General features: G+C 36.2%; 2 protein-coding genes and 1 long non-coding RNA gene across 3 annotated transcripts; 1 reads left to right on the plus strand and 2 right to left on the minus strand.

Moving 5' to 3' along the window:
* Positions 1-3,903: 3,903 nt before the first annotated feature.
* Positions 3,904-6,591, plus strand: LOC110656460 (amino acid transporter AVT6C). Its single transcript, XM_021813284.2, is given in 6 exon segments — positions 3,904-3,989; positions 3,991-4,352; positions 4,807-4,959; positions 5,108-5,311; positions 5,410-5,875; positions 5,972-6,591. Coding segments are annotated over 6 exon segments (1,371 nt in total). The 5' UTR covers positions 3,904-3,918; the 3' UTR covers positions 6,087-6,591.
* A 4,936-nt stretch (positions 6,592-11,527) lies between these two features.
* LOC131182391 (uncharacterized) lies at positions 11,528-12,625 on the minus strand. Its single transcript, XR_009150742.1, has 3 exons — positions 12,583-12,625; positions 12,247-12,348; positions 11,528-12,154 (listed from the first exon to the last, which is right to left on the minus strand). It is a non-coding gene; the product is annotated as an uncharacterized LOC131182391 (long non-coding RNA).
* Positions 12,626-12,635: 10 nt separating this feature from the next.
* Positions 12,636-14,957, minus strand: LOC131182181 (putative disease resistance protein RGA3). The gene is made up of 3 exons (XM_058150859.1): positions 14,313-14,957; positions 12,765-14,224; positions 12,636-12,642 (listed from the first exon to the last, which is right to left on the minus strand). The coding sequence occupies exons 1-3, from the start codon at positions 14,955-14,957 to the stop codon at positions 12,636-12,638; spliced, it is 2,112 nt and encodes a 703-aa protein (XP_058006842.1).
* Between the last annotated feature and the right edge of the window lie 1,775 nt (positions 14,958-16,732).

Here is a 16,732-nt window from a genome sequence, read left to right on the forward strand (position 1 = left end):
ATGTTGGAAGCACCGGATACAATGGCGAGGAACATTTATGAGAACCTTGTGACCCCATTTGTGGCTCGGCGAACACGGGCATTCTCTAGCAAAGTGACACGTTGGCCACACTGAAGCATACTCTGATCCCATCAAACAAGGTCTGAATGTCCTCTTCCACACTGTGCACAAGGTGCCAAGGAGGATCTGAACCGGACCAGGCTGCTTTGTACCGAGCTGTGACCACTGCTGGATCCGTACCACAGTGCAGATCCTCGTGGTGCGTGTCTAAAACCACTTCTCTTGCTCCTACCCTTTCCTCTGTAATTACTCTGGCCACCACTATCCGGAGTACCCATTTGGGGAACACCTGAAGAACCCTTTGCTCTGTTTTTCTTTGCTCTTCATTGTCATCCACAAAGATAGCTAATCTCAATCTGTCTGGCTCGATCAACCACCACATCAAAAGACTGATCCGACATCATGGCCAGGTTCGCATACCTCCTGTCAAGCCCCTTTAGGAATCTTTTCACCTTCATAGTCTCTGTAGATACTGCTGTAGGGGCATATCTGCTCAATTCCAGAAATTCTGTAGCATATTCATCTACAGACCTGCCATTCTGTCTTAAGGCCTCAAAGGCCCACTGTTTCTGATCTCTGAAACTTTCTGGCACAAACCGATTGATGAACAGTTCCACAAACTGAGCCCATGACAAACCCTCCATCCGAGGTAACACGTAGTCATTCATCCATTGTCTAGGCATAGGCCCCATGACATGCTGCATACACTCTATCAGTCTCCTATCAGTCAACTGTAATTCTGTTCCTGCCTGTTTGCAGGAATCCAAAAACCGATATGCATCGTCTGACACATCATAAGTACCAGGCACCAACTTCTTGAAATTTATGATCTGTTTATAAGGTTCTCCTCTTGGTGCGGTGGACTGCTGCTGCTGTGGAGGGTGGACCATATACTGCGCCATCATGTCGATGGTTCTCTGTAACCCAGCTAGAGTAGCTGCCATGGGGTCCATGGGACCCGGTGCCACAAAAGCGATCTGAGCGGTGGCGGTGCTCTTACTTGAGCTGCTCTAGGCCTCCTACCCCGCCTCCTTGGGCCAGGCGCCTCATCCTGTGTTGACACCTCGTCAGGCACATCTGGTTACAGTGCGATGGCGGCTCTCACCTTCTACGCATTTTCCTGAAATTCAGCAGCATTAGCCCACAAAATTCAAAACTGCACATTACACAGCTCTATAAACTCATATTTACACACAATATACGAAGCAGAAACTAGAAGCAAAGACGACAATGCAAGACGAATGTGGACCCTATTTTCCGCATGTGACTCCTAGTAGACTCTTCCCAACACTTTAGACAATTATTCCCTAAGAATCTAGAGCCTAAGCTCTGATACCACATTTGTCACGACCCAACTTATGGGCTGAACCAGCACTAGGACCTGGGCCAGCCTAAAGCCCCCGAGGCCCGTAGTAAGCCTAACTGTTCATTTACCCAATTCTAAGGCCCATTTGGGCCCAATTTCAAGAAACCAAACGGACAGAGTCCGGCCATAAAATGGACTTTCCAACGGGGAGTTTTCGACTCACCCGACCTGTAAACACAACATATAGTCAATTGGGGAGCTCAGCTCACCCTCCACATACTTATCAACATAAAAATAAATGGGAGCTCAGCTCCCTCATCCAATCCATCAAACATGCATAGCATATTAAGTTTACAGGTCCAAAAATAATAATTTAGTTTACAGACCAAAATCAAATAAACATTTCTAACACATGCGGAAATTCTAAGATTTAACCAGTTTATACAAACATTAGTAATTGACCTGCGAGGGAGAAAGCAGGTTAACCTCAAAAAATGTCCTCCTGTGGCCTGTAAAAATTTTTGAACAGGAGTGAGCGTTCGACTCAGAGAGTAAAATATCAATTTTAACCATAATCCCTATAACTATCTAAAACTAATGCACCCTGTAGAGTGAAATGCAACATCAACAACATTTTCACATCATAACATCAAAAGGTAATTTGGAGCACTCACACACCTGTAGTATCAATCATAACATATGGGAGTGATCCTATACTGACTCTCTTAAATCCAACTTTGGTGCCGAATTACTCATTTCGGACTTCCACTTAATAACCAAATCGAGGTCCCAGCGAATTACTCAAGCGTGACTACCCCTCGAAGGATCGGGTCTCGACAAATTACTCAAGCCGTGACTACCCGTCCTATCCATAGTCCACACCACATCACACGCACGCCAACGCAACGCTGCTTGCTCCAAATTACCACAACAACATCCATGGCACATCATGATTATGAATGCAACATAAAACGTGCCTAGAGTTTAACTACATAAATATATCAATATAAGTTATGCATGGGCATGCTTGAACAAATAATAAAATCGAAATTACAAGTAAAATTAATATTCTACTCACAGACTTGACGATGGTCACCGAGGCGGTGGGCGGAGGAAGAAGGTCATCGACTTACGACAATTTTATTACAATCATTTAATAAATTTGACTCAATACAAACAAAGAAAAAGACCAATACGTCCTAAGTCGTGCCGAAAATCCGGCATAGTCTCCCCTATACCTAGGACCTACCCAACCTGCAAAATGGCTCAAAACACACTTCTATATTCACAATCCATATATCCACAATTCAATCATATCACACAGCCCCTCCTGGGCCCATCAAATCAGTGATCCATCACAATACGCAAAATTTCAATTTAGTCCTTATTATTGATCATTTTTGCAAAAACTGCCCAAACAAGCTCTAAAAATTATAAAACTTTGCCCCGCGGTCCTTAGCAATATTGCTAAGCTATTGCAAAAAGAATCATAATTTTCTAAGCTACCACGAATATTTTATGGATTTTTAATCCTATTTAAGCACTAGAAAATTACGAAAAAGTAAGGTTCGGGTTTACCTTTGCCGATTCCGACTTCGGGAACGCGCTCGGGATGCCTGACAATGGTGGGGTAGCCAAAACCTCGATCCAATTCGGAGACTTTTCCGGTAGCTGGTCTGTCTAGACTGTCGAATTTTCACGAATTGAGGATACCTACACGAAGCCCAATAATAATATATAAAAAAATCAGGGGTGTTACAGAAACTTTTAAATAAAATCTCATAATATATATTTAAGTAATAAAATAATAATAAAAAAATACTATGTAAAGTCATATTTTTGTTTTTCTTAAAAGTTATTCTATCTTCCAACTTAGTCATAAGTCATTATTCTATCTTCGAAATTTTAAGTCAATTTGGATACCCTTTATTATCAAATTCAATAATTATTTTACTTTTTTTAGACATACCAATTACCATATCTTTTACCATATAAAATTAGCTCAAACCCCAATTAAGGGTACCTAAATATTATTTTCGATAAAAAAAATTCAAAATTGAAATATAAATAACACAATTAAAAAAAATTAAGGAACGTTCTTTTAAATCAATAATATAAATTATTACATTAGAAATCAAATCAATAACATAGAGGGTGACATCATTTTGAAGTGAACTGGAATCAATTGGATTGGTTCTGGTTCCGTGGCTGACCTTGCTAGACATGACCCATGTGGCCACAATGGCCCAAGAGCCATTTGATTTATGGCTGCCTAATAATGATCAGTATATGACCACCTTTAGCGTCCAAGTTCAACTACTACTTTCAATTGACACGCTTTGTGTCCAATTTATTGATTTTCAAAATTATATTGCCCCACTCGACTCCAAGCTGTCCTTTTCCACTAATCTTTCTCTCTTTGTTCCAATCTTACCATTCTCTTAGCCACCTAAAAAATTGCCATATCCCAACTCTACCAATGTCATTTTGGTCATTGGACCACCCGCATCCCAACACCCATTCCAGTATAATTTATAAATTAATGTACATTAATGACTAATTATGTACAACAATACAACGTGTTAAAAAAACCATCTTCAAGCCGGAATATTCCATCTGGGGATGTCACCGACTATCGGAGTAGATGTTCCGCTTCTGCCGGAGCATAAGGTGACAGAGAAACGTGTAGCATCGGTGTCTGGAGCAGTGTTCAATGTATCGACTAGCATAATAGGTGCAGGAATTATGTCCATACCTGCCACCCTTAAGGTGCTGGGTGTAATTCCTGCTTTTGTATTGATTGTGGTTATTGCTTGGCTTGTTGACATTTCTGTGGAGTTCTTGATGAGATACACATATTCCGGCGAGTCAAAAACATATGCCGGAGTCATGAGGGAGGCCTTTGGGACTGTCGGATCTGTGGCTGTGCAAATATGTGTCATGATCACTAATCTTGGATGCTTGATCATTTATTTGATCATTATTGGTAAGTATGGATCAACTTCAGCTTAATTTTCATATGTTGTTTTAATGGAGCACTAGTGCTTGTTTTTGTATTCCGAAGATACCTTCTAGTACTTATTGAAACTAATCAGCAGAGTTCAAACTTTTGGAATTGTTCTTATCAAAGTTTGTAAATCACAGTTATCTTTGTAGATGGGTTTGGTTAACCCATTATATATTTAAGACTCAATTAAGCTAATTTTGCCTCACTTTAACGCTCATAAGCTTGTTAATTTGGTGGGTAATAGTGTTGTCCATTGGTTTCAGTTCTTGTTCTGTTTCACTCATATTATGATCAGGCTTTCTGTTCTTGAACTTCTATCTTTGATGAATCAAGATTCTTATAGCTTATATTCTTGTGCTTTTTAATTTGCCAAATTTTACTTGGTTTCTTGTAGCTCATAATACAATTGACAATTGTCCTTTCTGTTTTTCAGGGGATGTCCTGTCAGGAAATGTTAATGAAGGGTCAGTGCACTTGGGAGTGTTGCGAGAATGGTTTGGCATTCACTGGTGGAATTCACGCGCTTTTGCACTCTTCTTCGTTGTTGTTTTTGTTATGCTTCCTCTGGTCTCCTTCAGGCGTGTAGGTGTGTACACTTCAAACCTTTGTTATATCTGGGTTCTTGAACCTGTTTAAACACATGTAATTGAAGTATTTGCAGTTAAATTTTTGTTTTCAACTCCATACTACAAGATCAAGTACTATACCAAGTATTTTGTGGGTTTTGTTTACAGAATCACTGAGGTTCAGCTCAGCTATATCAGTTCTCCTGGCAGTAGTGTTTGTTGGGATTAGCTCAGTTTTGGCAATCTCTGCACTCATTGAAGGGAAAACCAATAGTCCAAGATTGTTGCCCCACCTAGACAATCAAGTTTCCTTCTTCGACCTTTTCACTGCTGTGCCAGTGATTGTGACAGCCTTCACCTTTCATTTCAATGGTTAGAATAGCTTTTTGATATCTTAATTCTTTTTGCTATATGCTATTCTTTGAAATGGTTCTTTCTGACCAATGTCTCTGATGAATGTATGTATGCAGTTCATCCGATTGGTTTTGAGCTTGGAAAACCTTCTGATATGATTTCAGCAGTAAGAATTTCACTAGTAATCTGCGCTGTCATATACTTCTCCATAGGCATTTTCGGGTACCTTTTGTTTGGAGAATCAATCATGGCAGATATATTAGTCAATTTCGATAGAAGTTCTGATACAGCAAGTGGTGCATTACTGAATGACATGGTTAGATTAAGCTATGCATTGCACCTTATGCTGGTGTTTCCTCTCTTGAACTTCTCTTTAAGGGCAAACATCGATGAATTTCTTTTCCCCCGGAAGACTCTATTGGCAAAAGACACTACCAGATTTGTGTCCCTCACTCTAATCATATTAATCTTCACTTACCTATTAGCAATAGCCATTCCAAATATATGGTACTTCTTTCAGTTTGTGGGATCAACCTCTGCAGTGTGTCTTGCCTTTATTTTTCCAGGTGCTATTGTGCTAAGGTACTAATCTCCATCAAAGTTGCATCTTTTTGGGCTATACCATCAAAATTTATGAACAATCTGATTCTTTTTCTTTTCCTCTCTGACGAATGACAGGGATACTCACAGGATATCTACAACCAAGGATAGGATCATAGCTTCAACAATGATAATTCTGGCTGTGGTAACGAGTACAATTGCCATATCAACCAATATATATAGCATGACGTGAAATAAGTCATAGTTTCCTTTTCCTCGCTTCTTTCTTGCCCAAACGTTTTTGTTGTTGAGGTGCCTGTATTTTTGTGTATCCTTAGAATCCAGCAGCCAAAATTAAGCAGGTTCTGTGAAAATTTAGTGTGCAAACTTGCAAGTCGAGCAGTTCATTAGTGTGGCTATCTACTGCAACGAAGTTCTGGATACAATTTTGCATAATATCCTACAATGAGGCTACAAGGAGGAACCCTCTTATGATATTGAGTGAGACTCTTGGTGTCAGCAATCATCTCAGTAGCTCTATCCTATCTTTGATTAAGATATGATAATTCAACTACTAATTCTATCAGTACATTACAACATTTGCAGAATCCATCTTTGTGCTTGTCTGTTTCATTTCATTTTATTTCTTGAAATGACATAAACAGAGTGTTTGTTTCAGTCTCATGTCGTTTCATTTTTTTCCCAGTCTGTAAAACTATCAAACTGTGAAACAAAGTTCAGTCAGATTTCTGTTGTAATATTTATTTCTCAACTCATATCAATATGTAGGAAGTAACAAAGTGTTAGAACAATATGCAAATTTGAGGCATTCACACAAATCGTATAATTTCATAATATAAAAAGGCAAATAAGAATAACAAAGGTTTTAATGTGGTTTGAACATAAGGTCTATGTTTCACGGGTAAGACAAGAAAAAATATTTCACTATAATGAAAAGAGCAAGATACAATCACTCAGAACTTTCAATTTTTAACTCCAGTGTGTTTCTCAAATATCTCATAACTCTACCGCAAGAGCAGGGTACTACAATATTTATATTGATACATGAAAACATATTTAAAATTTAAGTCACATAAAAATAGCACGAAATTTTAAAACATGCATACTAGAATTTCATAATTAGGTTTATCCTGAAAATAGTGAAAAAATTGAATTATTTCGCATCCTTCTGGCATCTAACAAGATATAAATAACTGCAACAAGGAGTGCCGCTATGTACAAGTCCCGTTCCATCCTCTAATGGCTCTAATTGCAACACAACTTCAATTGTTCATTTGGTCAATCTTTAATTGAAGTACTTTTTCAAATTGGGAGCTCAAAGCTCCACTTGCACAAGCAACAGTTATCAGTAGTTCTGGTTTGCTCTTGCATCTAGAATTCGCTAATTCTCTTCCATCTCCACATAGTTCCAACGGCCAAGCGAGACTACTAGGTTCTCTATTCAATTTTAGCAGAAGGATGTTGATAGAGTTAGGAACAATGGAAATGTAAAGTGTAACACCCCAATTTCAGAAGAAATAATAAAGACTAATTTATAAAAGATTTGGGGAGAAAATTTTACTTTTTAATTAGACTTAAAAGTGAAATTTTACAAGTTTGGGTGAAAAAGAAAATCTTGAAAAAGTTTAAGGACCGAAAAGGAATTATTTAAAATAATAATAATAATAATAAATGATTTTCTAGAATTGTGTTCTTCCATACGTGGCACTAATCTATTTAGAAGAAAACAAAATCCTTTCTGCCATTCTTTTTCTAGGAAGTTCCATCTCCATTACTCTCATCAAAAGAACCATAGCTCTTTTCTTTCAAATTTCATTCTTTTTTTCCATGGATTCATCCTTGTTAAAGTTTAACTCCATCACTTTTAAGAGATTAAAGAACCAAAAAAAAAAAAAAAGATTTAAGGAGAATGGTGCTATGCTTGTGTGGAAGATATGGCAAACAAAATAAGAGAAAAAAGTGTTTCAGCACTTCTCTCCATGAGATATTGTGTTTTTCTTAAGAAAGGTGAGTACCCAAACTTTAATTTTCTCTCTCAGTATTTTCATTTTCTTAAACTTGTCTGTTGTCATAGATTGTATTATATTTCTCAATACCTCTAGAGAGGTGATGGATATGTTTATAGGAAAATTTGGGGCAACTATAGCATCAGGGATATTAACCTGGCATAATTAGGTTTTGATACACATAATAAAAGCTGAAATGAGAATATTTTTACACTTTAATTAATCACAACAAACACGAATTGCATTTGGAGAAATGTTTAAAACTAAATCCTCATCCTACAACTCCTTCTGCTTGTATTTTTAAGAGAATACAAGAGTCTCCAAGGCTGGAAGGACTGAAAAGAGAGAAAAACATAGCCAGAACTGTAGAGAGTATGTTACTTTTGGGCGGATGCAGTTTCTACGGCATGTTTTTTTATCAATCGTATGCCGTCTTTTGTCCTTAATGGGGATATTTCTTATACTGCTTTGTTTCCTACAAAATCTTTATTCCCTATTGAATCCCGTATTTTTAGTTGTACCTGTTTTGTGCGTGATGTTCGTCCATAGGTTACTAAATTGGATCCAAAATCTCTCAAATGTGTCTTCCTTGGGTACTCCCGGCTCCAAAAAGAGTACCGTTGTTTCTCTCCTACTCTTAATTGTTATCTTGTTTTTGCAGATGTCACATTTTTTTAGTCCACTCCAATTTTTCCTCAATCATCTGTGTATGAGAGTCAGGGGGAGGAGGATGATCTCTTAATATATACTGTCCAACCAATGTCTAGTCCTTTCCCACAGCCTGTTCCTTCTGTCTCTAGACCTACTCGACCTCCCGTTGTTCATGTTTATTCTAGGAGATTGGAGATTCCTGACTTAGATCCTCCACCAGCTACTTCGTTGGGAGATCCTGTACCTCATACTGATCATGATTCTGATCTAGACTTACCCATTGCTCTTCGTAAAGGTAAATGTTCATGTACTTACCCTATCTCTTCTTTTATTTCCTATAATCAATTATCTTTTTGTTCTCGATGTTTTGTTACTTCTTTAGACTTTGTTCCTATCCCTAATACTGTTGGTGAGGCACTGTCTTATCCTGGCTGGTGTGATGCTATGAAAGAGGAAATTGAGGCTTTAAATGCTAATGGTACAAGGGAACTGTTGCCTTTGCCTACTGGTAAGAAAGCTATTGATTGCAAATGGGTATTTATAGTAAAGGTAAATCCTAATGGTTCTGTGGCTAGGTTAAAAGCACGCCTTGTAGCAAAAGGATATGCTCAGACATATGGGGTTGATTACTCTGACACTTTTTCTCCTGTAGCTAAACTTACTTCTATTCGCTTGTTTATCTCTTTAGCAGCTATATATGATTGGCCCTTGTATCAATTGGATATCAAGAATGCTTTCCTTCATGGTGATCTTCAGGAGGAGGTGTATATGGAGCAACCACCTGGGTTTATTGCTCAGGGGGAGTTGGGTAAAATTTATAAGCTTCAGAAGTCTCTTTATGGCTTGAAACAAAGTCCTAGGGCATGGTTTGGGAGATTCAGTGAAGCAGTACAGGAATTTGATATGCAAAAGAGTAAGTGTGATCACTCAGTATTTTATAGGCAATCTAAGGCTGGTCTAATTCTCCTGGTAGTCTATGTGGATGACATTGTCATCACTGGGAGTGACTCTGCAGGTATTTCATCTCTTAAAACCTTCCTCCAAACCCAGTTTCAGACCAAAGACTTGGGATTGTTAAAGTATTTCTTAGGTATCGAAGTTATGAGAAGTAAGAAGGGTATTTTCTTGTCTCAAAGAAAATATGTCCTCGATCTATTGACAGAGACAGGAAAATTAGGTGCTAAGCCTTGTAGTGCACCAATGACTCTAAGCATAAATCAAGTAGGTGGGATAGTGAGTTGTTTGAAGATCCAGAGAGATACAGGAGATTGGTAGGAAAATTAAACTACCTTACAGTCACTCATCCTGACATTGCTTATGCTGTTAGTGTGGTAAGTCAGTTTATGTTTTCCCCAACTGTTGCTCATTGGGAAGCCTTGGAACAAATCTTGTGTTATCTGAAGGACGCTCCAGGAAGAGGTTTGCTATATGGTAATCATGGGCATTTGAATGTTGAATGTTTTTCAGATGCTGACTGGGTTGGATCTAAGGTTGACAGGAGGTCAACTACTGGATATTGCGTTTTTGTTAGAGGAAATTTGGTGTCTTGGAGAAGCAAGAAACAGAGCGTAGTTTCTCGATCTAGTACTGAATCCGAATACAGAGCCATGGCACAATCAGTATGTGAGGTAATGTGGATACTTCAATTACTAGATAAGACAGGTTTTAAGACCTCCCTGCCTGCGAAATTGTGGTGTGATAATCAAGCTGCTCTCCATATTGCTTCTAATCCGGTGTTTCATGAGCGGACCAAACATATTGAGATTGATTGTCACTTTGTTCGTGAAAAGATTCAACAACAGATCATCTCAACAGGACACATCAAAACTGGAGAGCAGTTAGGAGATATTTTCATAAAAGCTCTGAATGGAGCTAGGATTGACTACATTTGTAACAAGTTGGGTATGATTAATATCTATGCTCCAACTTGAGGGAGAGTGTTATGGAAAGTCAATCACTATATTATTTCTCTGTATATTCTGTATTCTATATTCCTATTTAGGATTTCTTATTTAGGATTTCTTCCTAATTAGTGAAACACAATTATAGGAATCAATTGTATATATATACCCATGTACAGATTAATTGAAATTAAGGAGAATCATCTCTTTCTACAGTTTATAAGGTTAGGAAAAAAAATTATTAATTACAACTATGTACCAATAAAAATAATAATGTGTGGGTTTTAGAGCATCTCATTTGATAATTATGAGTAGTTGTGCGGGTAACTCAAGGGCTGCGTAACTTGCAGCCACCAGAAGACATATTTTCCTTTGGAAAGATCGTAATTTGGTTTGACCGTGAATTTGGAGAAGGGGACAGGACATAGAACTTCTTACTTGGTGCCTGAACATGGGTGCTGATAGAAAAGTGATGAATTGTTGGACAATTCACGTGCTAAATGGGCAATGTCTTCACTAATAAAATGAGAGATATAAATCAGACCATGCACACTTGTATTAATAAATCAAAGGGTAAATGGTGGGGACAAGTTCCCACAAATGAAATGAGTTTGGAGAACCACAAAATTTCTCTGAGAAAGCTTAATGTAAATTACTGAAAAAAAAAATAAAAGTAATAAAAATAAAAATTCGTAAATGATTTTCTAGAATTAGAATTGAGGTCAAGCTCCTAGAGCATTACATTTTAAAGTCGTTAACGATGTAGAATTAAGAACTACGTGGACCTGATCCTCCATCCTCTATGTTAAAATGAAGGTACATAGGCAGCTTTCGAGCACGGTTCAAAGTAGGTAAAATTTTTTTCTTTTTGTTTTCAATGTTCCATTTTTTCAGTTTCCTAAATATTTGGATCCAAAATAATATTTGTAAATATGATGTCTTAATATATAAATTGATTTATTAATATATTTAATTAGTCGCTTGGAGAAACAAATTATGTTTATAGTAGGTATTTATAGTTGATCAATTGTTTCTAGAAACCTATAGTTTAGTTTCAGGTTTCACATGTTTTAATTAGGAGAATGGTGTGACATAAAGTGATTGATCGTGAAGAAATATATGAGTTTGTATTCAAATGAAATGGCAGAACGTTTACAAACAAATATCTTAGTTACAATGACAACTCTCTTCCTCAACAATTCTCTAATGGCGATAACACTGTTGGAATATAACAGTACAAAGAAGCAAGAAGATAAAAAGCTAGCTGCAGCTTATAGTTGCAATTCAACTCAATGATATCTGCATGCCCCTATTCTTCCTTCTCTTCTTTATTTATAGATTCTCGCCTGTTTCTATTTGCACATGTCATTCTGTTACCAGCTTGCTCCCCTATGCTTCTCTCTTCCTCACAACTGCGCACAGAAACTTCAGCCGATCTTCTACTAACTTCTGTCACAATTCCAGAACATGCTGCCAACTCTTGGCCTCTTCAACTCTTCTAGTCCTTCTGGTTCTACGACACATTCCTAACAAATGTTGGCAACGTGATGAGAACTTGAGGGCTCAAAGCTCGAGTTGGTGATGTAAACTTTCTCGATTTCTGTTCAATCTTTATTGCTCAAACTCAAAATTTGGTAGGCATAATCTCGTAAGGAGCAAATAAAAGGCGACAGTAACAATCTCCAAAGCATTTTTGGTTTTTCACTGGGGACAGTTTGATTGCTCCAAAGTCCACAGACATGCTGAAAGCACAGTAGCAAACATTTCATTTGTGATGATTGCACTGACTGAAATTCAAATATCCATAGGAAATAAAATAGATCATCTCATTTACCTTGGTACGCAGTTGAACAATTTTTTGTCTTCTCCCAAAGACTGAAATGAAAGCAGAAAATTGCAGACAAAACAATGCAGCTGTGCATCTGAAAATATCTTGCTTCTTGCAAAAAATAGTAAGATTGTCAGAATTGATCTACATACAAGGATCCTAAAGTAATTCCATTAGTAATCCTAATCTACTTGAATGAATGGACTAATTTTAATTTCTTTTCTTATATTTGCTTTGATAGTTAGAGATTACTGATTTTCAAATTCAAATATTACAAAAAAAAAAAAATTGAAAACTATTTTATATCTCAAAATAATAGTGGTGTCCAGCTACGTAAAGTACCCTATGAAGTATATTGTGGAGGATCATCTGCCAATATATCTTCCACCAAATTATCAAATACTGAGAAAGAATCGCCATCACTTGGAATTTTCATCATTAAGAGCCACGACGGGAATTTCTCACCCAAATAATTATTTATCTCTATAATCTCTATGTTTGGGTGAGGCTCAAGGCCTTCCAACACTTCCTCATCATTGCTTATGATTTCTCTTCCATCACTCCATGTAAATCGCAAGGCTTTTATTTTTATTTTCTTCTGCAGGTTTGATTTCTTAGCTTCCTCTTTGTCACTCACCTCCTCAAGATGATTTATTTCCAACTTCCCGCTTAGCTGGTTTAAGCATTCTAGTTCTTGGATGCTACCTCCCCTATTAGGACTCACAACAAACAATGGCAGTGTTTCAAGACAAGTTAACCGCCCCACCATAGAAGGCATATGGTCATCTCTAGAAAATATGACATGCCTGAAGCTGATCAGATTGCACATTTTATTTCTAGGAACCTCCTGCTTAAGTGAATTGCACCAAATGAATCTCAATGTTTGCAAATCGTAGAGTTCAGTAATTGATCCAGGAAACGCTTCGATTTTAGTCTCTGAGATGTCAAGGTACCTCAAATGTTTCAACTTGCTAATTGAAGATGGCAACTCTTCAATATTAGCACCGTTCAAGTTTAGAGTCCGCAACCTTTTCAACTTCCAAGACCCATCAAAGACAATATCCTTTATGAATAAACTTCGCAACTTCTTAGCACCCCCTTTTGAACATGCCATTAAAGTCGCTGTATTATCACGATTTACATATAAACGACGAATAGAAAACATATCATCACTTGTTGAACAATTCTCCAAAGTTAATGTTTCAGACTTTGAAAAAGACAATGCAAGATCATGCATTTTGCACCATCTAATTTTCTCATATTGATCCCTTTCCACATTTTGAAAAAAGGAATTCTGAAGCAAGACATTAAAATACTTGTAGCCTTCATCTTTATTAGATGGCTTAAGAAGACCTTCAGCCATCCAAAGCTGAATTAATTCTTCTTTTGCAATCTCAAAATCTTTTGGGAAAATTGAACAATATGCAAAACATGACTTCAAGTATAAAGGCAAGTGATCAAAACTTAGTTTTAGTATAGACACAACATTATCCTTGTTATGCGATGCATTCAGAACTTCACTTTTTTCAATTAACAACCCTGCATTTTTATCCCTATTGAAACCCATTGTCCCGCCGAGAACTTTTGCAGCTAACGGCACTCCTCTGCATTTTTTTGCAATCTCCTTTCCAATGGCCTCCAAGTTTGAGTCTAGAGAGATTAATGGTCCATTTCCGAACGCTCTTTCCTTCACAATGGACCAACAGTCATCATCAGACAACAAATTCAATTTATGCCTGAATGAAGTAGTAGTCTCAACTTTTGATGCCACTTCCTCACTCCGAGTAGTGACAACAATAGCATTTCCATTGTTATTACTAATTTTTTCCGAACAGATCTTTTTATCATCCCACCTCGTTACTACATCATTCCATACATCATCAAGAACAAGTATAAATTTTTTCCCCTCTAATGCCTTTTCAAGCTCCTGAAGTATCGCATCTTTGTTGGTCAACCCACCCATTGAGAGTTTGCAACATTTCCCCTAAAATTCTTTGGTCATCAAAGTTATCAGAGACACAGACCCATATTTTAAGATCATAAAGCCTTTTTGCTATTACTTCCTCACACACCAATTTAGCTAAGGCTGTCTTTCCTAAGCCGCCCATCCCCACTATAGGAACAATGGTAAAAACTTGTTGATCACTGGAACAACTCAACAAGTTCACAATTTTAGCAACATTAGCTTCCCTCCCCACAACTGGGTTGTCAAGGACCGAATCTGTGACCCGATACAAGTTGATTAGACGCATTATTCTATCTCTACTTACAGCTTGAAGTCCAAAACCCATAGCTTCATTCTTAATCTTATTCAACAAGTCATTTATATTCTTAACTTTGCGTGCCATTTTGAAATGAAATGCAGCTTTTTTAACATAACGAGTGCCTTTGGAGAATGAAAAGAATTTGTTTACCTCCCTTCCCGATTGGTCTTGCATTTCAACCTTCCGTCGAAGATTCTCATAGGCCAACTCATCGAACACATCTTCAGCATCATAAGCTGCTTCTTGGAGCTTCTTCAGCCAAAGTCTCACAGGCTCCCTCGTCGTTTGTTGCTCCTCTGTATCTTGAAGCACAGCACGAATCATTGTGAGAGATTCTTGTAGGCCTTTCAAGTCATCCTTAAGATTCCAAGCCAGGATGATTTCATCAGTGATGAGTGAAACCACCCTGGACAGTGCTGCATCTACTACGAAACTCAGGACAAAGTCAGCCATGGTCCCTTCCCTTCTTGCAGAGATTGAAGAAAAGAGTTTGAGCAGAACTAGAAAACAAGAAGATGATTATGATGCTAGCTACCGCTATGATTCACTCTACATGAATATATAGGTCCACGCCAAATTTGCAAGGCCGGCAATAATTTTTTTAATGTCAGAATTGATAAGTTGAAGAGCTTAATAATTTTGTTTTCAATTATTGATGATCTAATGCTAAAATTATAAAATGCATGACAGCCATTGCAAATATATATTGAAAGAAAATTGGATGAAAAGTTCATTTGATTATAAAAATTAATTAATATTATATTACATTATAAAATTAATTTCTAATTACAATCTCTTCCCAAAAAAAAATGCCAAAAGTGTGATTATTTATTTATTTAATTCATTTTACCATTAAAGAGATACAAACAAATTCTCTAGTGTCCATATAACTAATTGGGGCATCGATGTATAGGCTGGTTCAAGATCAAAGTATTGTATAATTAAAAGTTTTGTTTCATCCCAATGAATTTTTAGCTCAATTAAGATTGTGAAATATTGTATTTGAATTCATAATTCACTGTAATTTTTTAGAATAATTAACTATGAAACTTAATTTGAGCTTTCATATAAAACTTAAGAATCTCCATGTGATAATTTTTTTTATTGATCAAAACTTTTATAAGAAAAGTTTATAATTTAAAAATAATAAAATTATAACAATAATTAATTTTATATAACAAAATTTTCTCTATCAATACAATCAATATATTATAATTAAAAATTGAAATATAAATTTAAAAATTTAAAGGAACGAACGATATTTCACCTTAAATTTAGGAAACTTTTACAGTTAAAACTTATAATACCAAATATCTTTTAAAAATAAAGCATTTTGAATATCATATCCGTTGGCACTAAGTGAGATAATTTAATGAGTCAATATTCTGTTTAAATCCTCTGATTTATAGCGCTTGAGTTATTACGCTAAAAAGACTTGAAATTATACACGACTAACAATTTAAACTTTTATCATAATAATAAGCATTTAATCTTACTATAAATAATTAATTATATTATATCATGGTAGGCATCATGAGGTAGATAAACACAAATTTTCTTATTTATTTTAATTTTTGCATGAGGATACTAATTAAATTCCACTTATCAATGATTACAATTTTTTTTTTCTTTTTCTTAACATATATATATATATATATATATATATATATATATATATATATAATCTTAAAAATTAAGGGGTGGAAGACATCCATAGGTTGGTTGGTGAGGTATACATTAAATTAAAATTGTACCATCACATTTGAAAGTGAGGAAACTGGTTTTAAAGATCAACTTGCTATTGGGAAATTAAGCATCTTTTTATATACCAAACAAAGACTATATTATAAAGAAATATTAAGCTTCTGTTGAATTTCATTTCGTTAGTATAGTGCTTGAATGAAATTTTGGATTAAAAAATGGTGGGTAAGGTATTGATATTCTGTAATTAGATTCCCCCAATTTGCTAAAAAGCAGAAAAGTAACGACAAAATTTTATAAAAATGGAATAACTGAGATGAATTATATTTCCCAACATCTTTATCAGATTGTGTTCTTTGTTTTCATATGGAAAACAATATCTAGAGAGATAAATAGAAAATAATCTTAATATCTATTCATGGGAAATAATCTTAATTAAAAAAAAATTGGGATAGAAAACATCCATAGGTTAGGTGGTGTCACGACCCAAAATTCTGAACTGTGACCGGCGCATAATTTAAATATTC

This window comes from Hevea brasiliensis, chromosome 8 (genome assembly GCF_030052815.1).
Source record: "Hevea brasiliensis isolate MT/VB/25A 57/8 chromosome 8, ASM3005281v1, whole genome shotgun sequence".
NCBI lineage: Eukaryota > Viridiplantae > Streptophyta > Magnoliopsida > Malpighiales > Euphorbiaceae > Hevea > Hevea brasiliensis.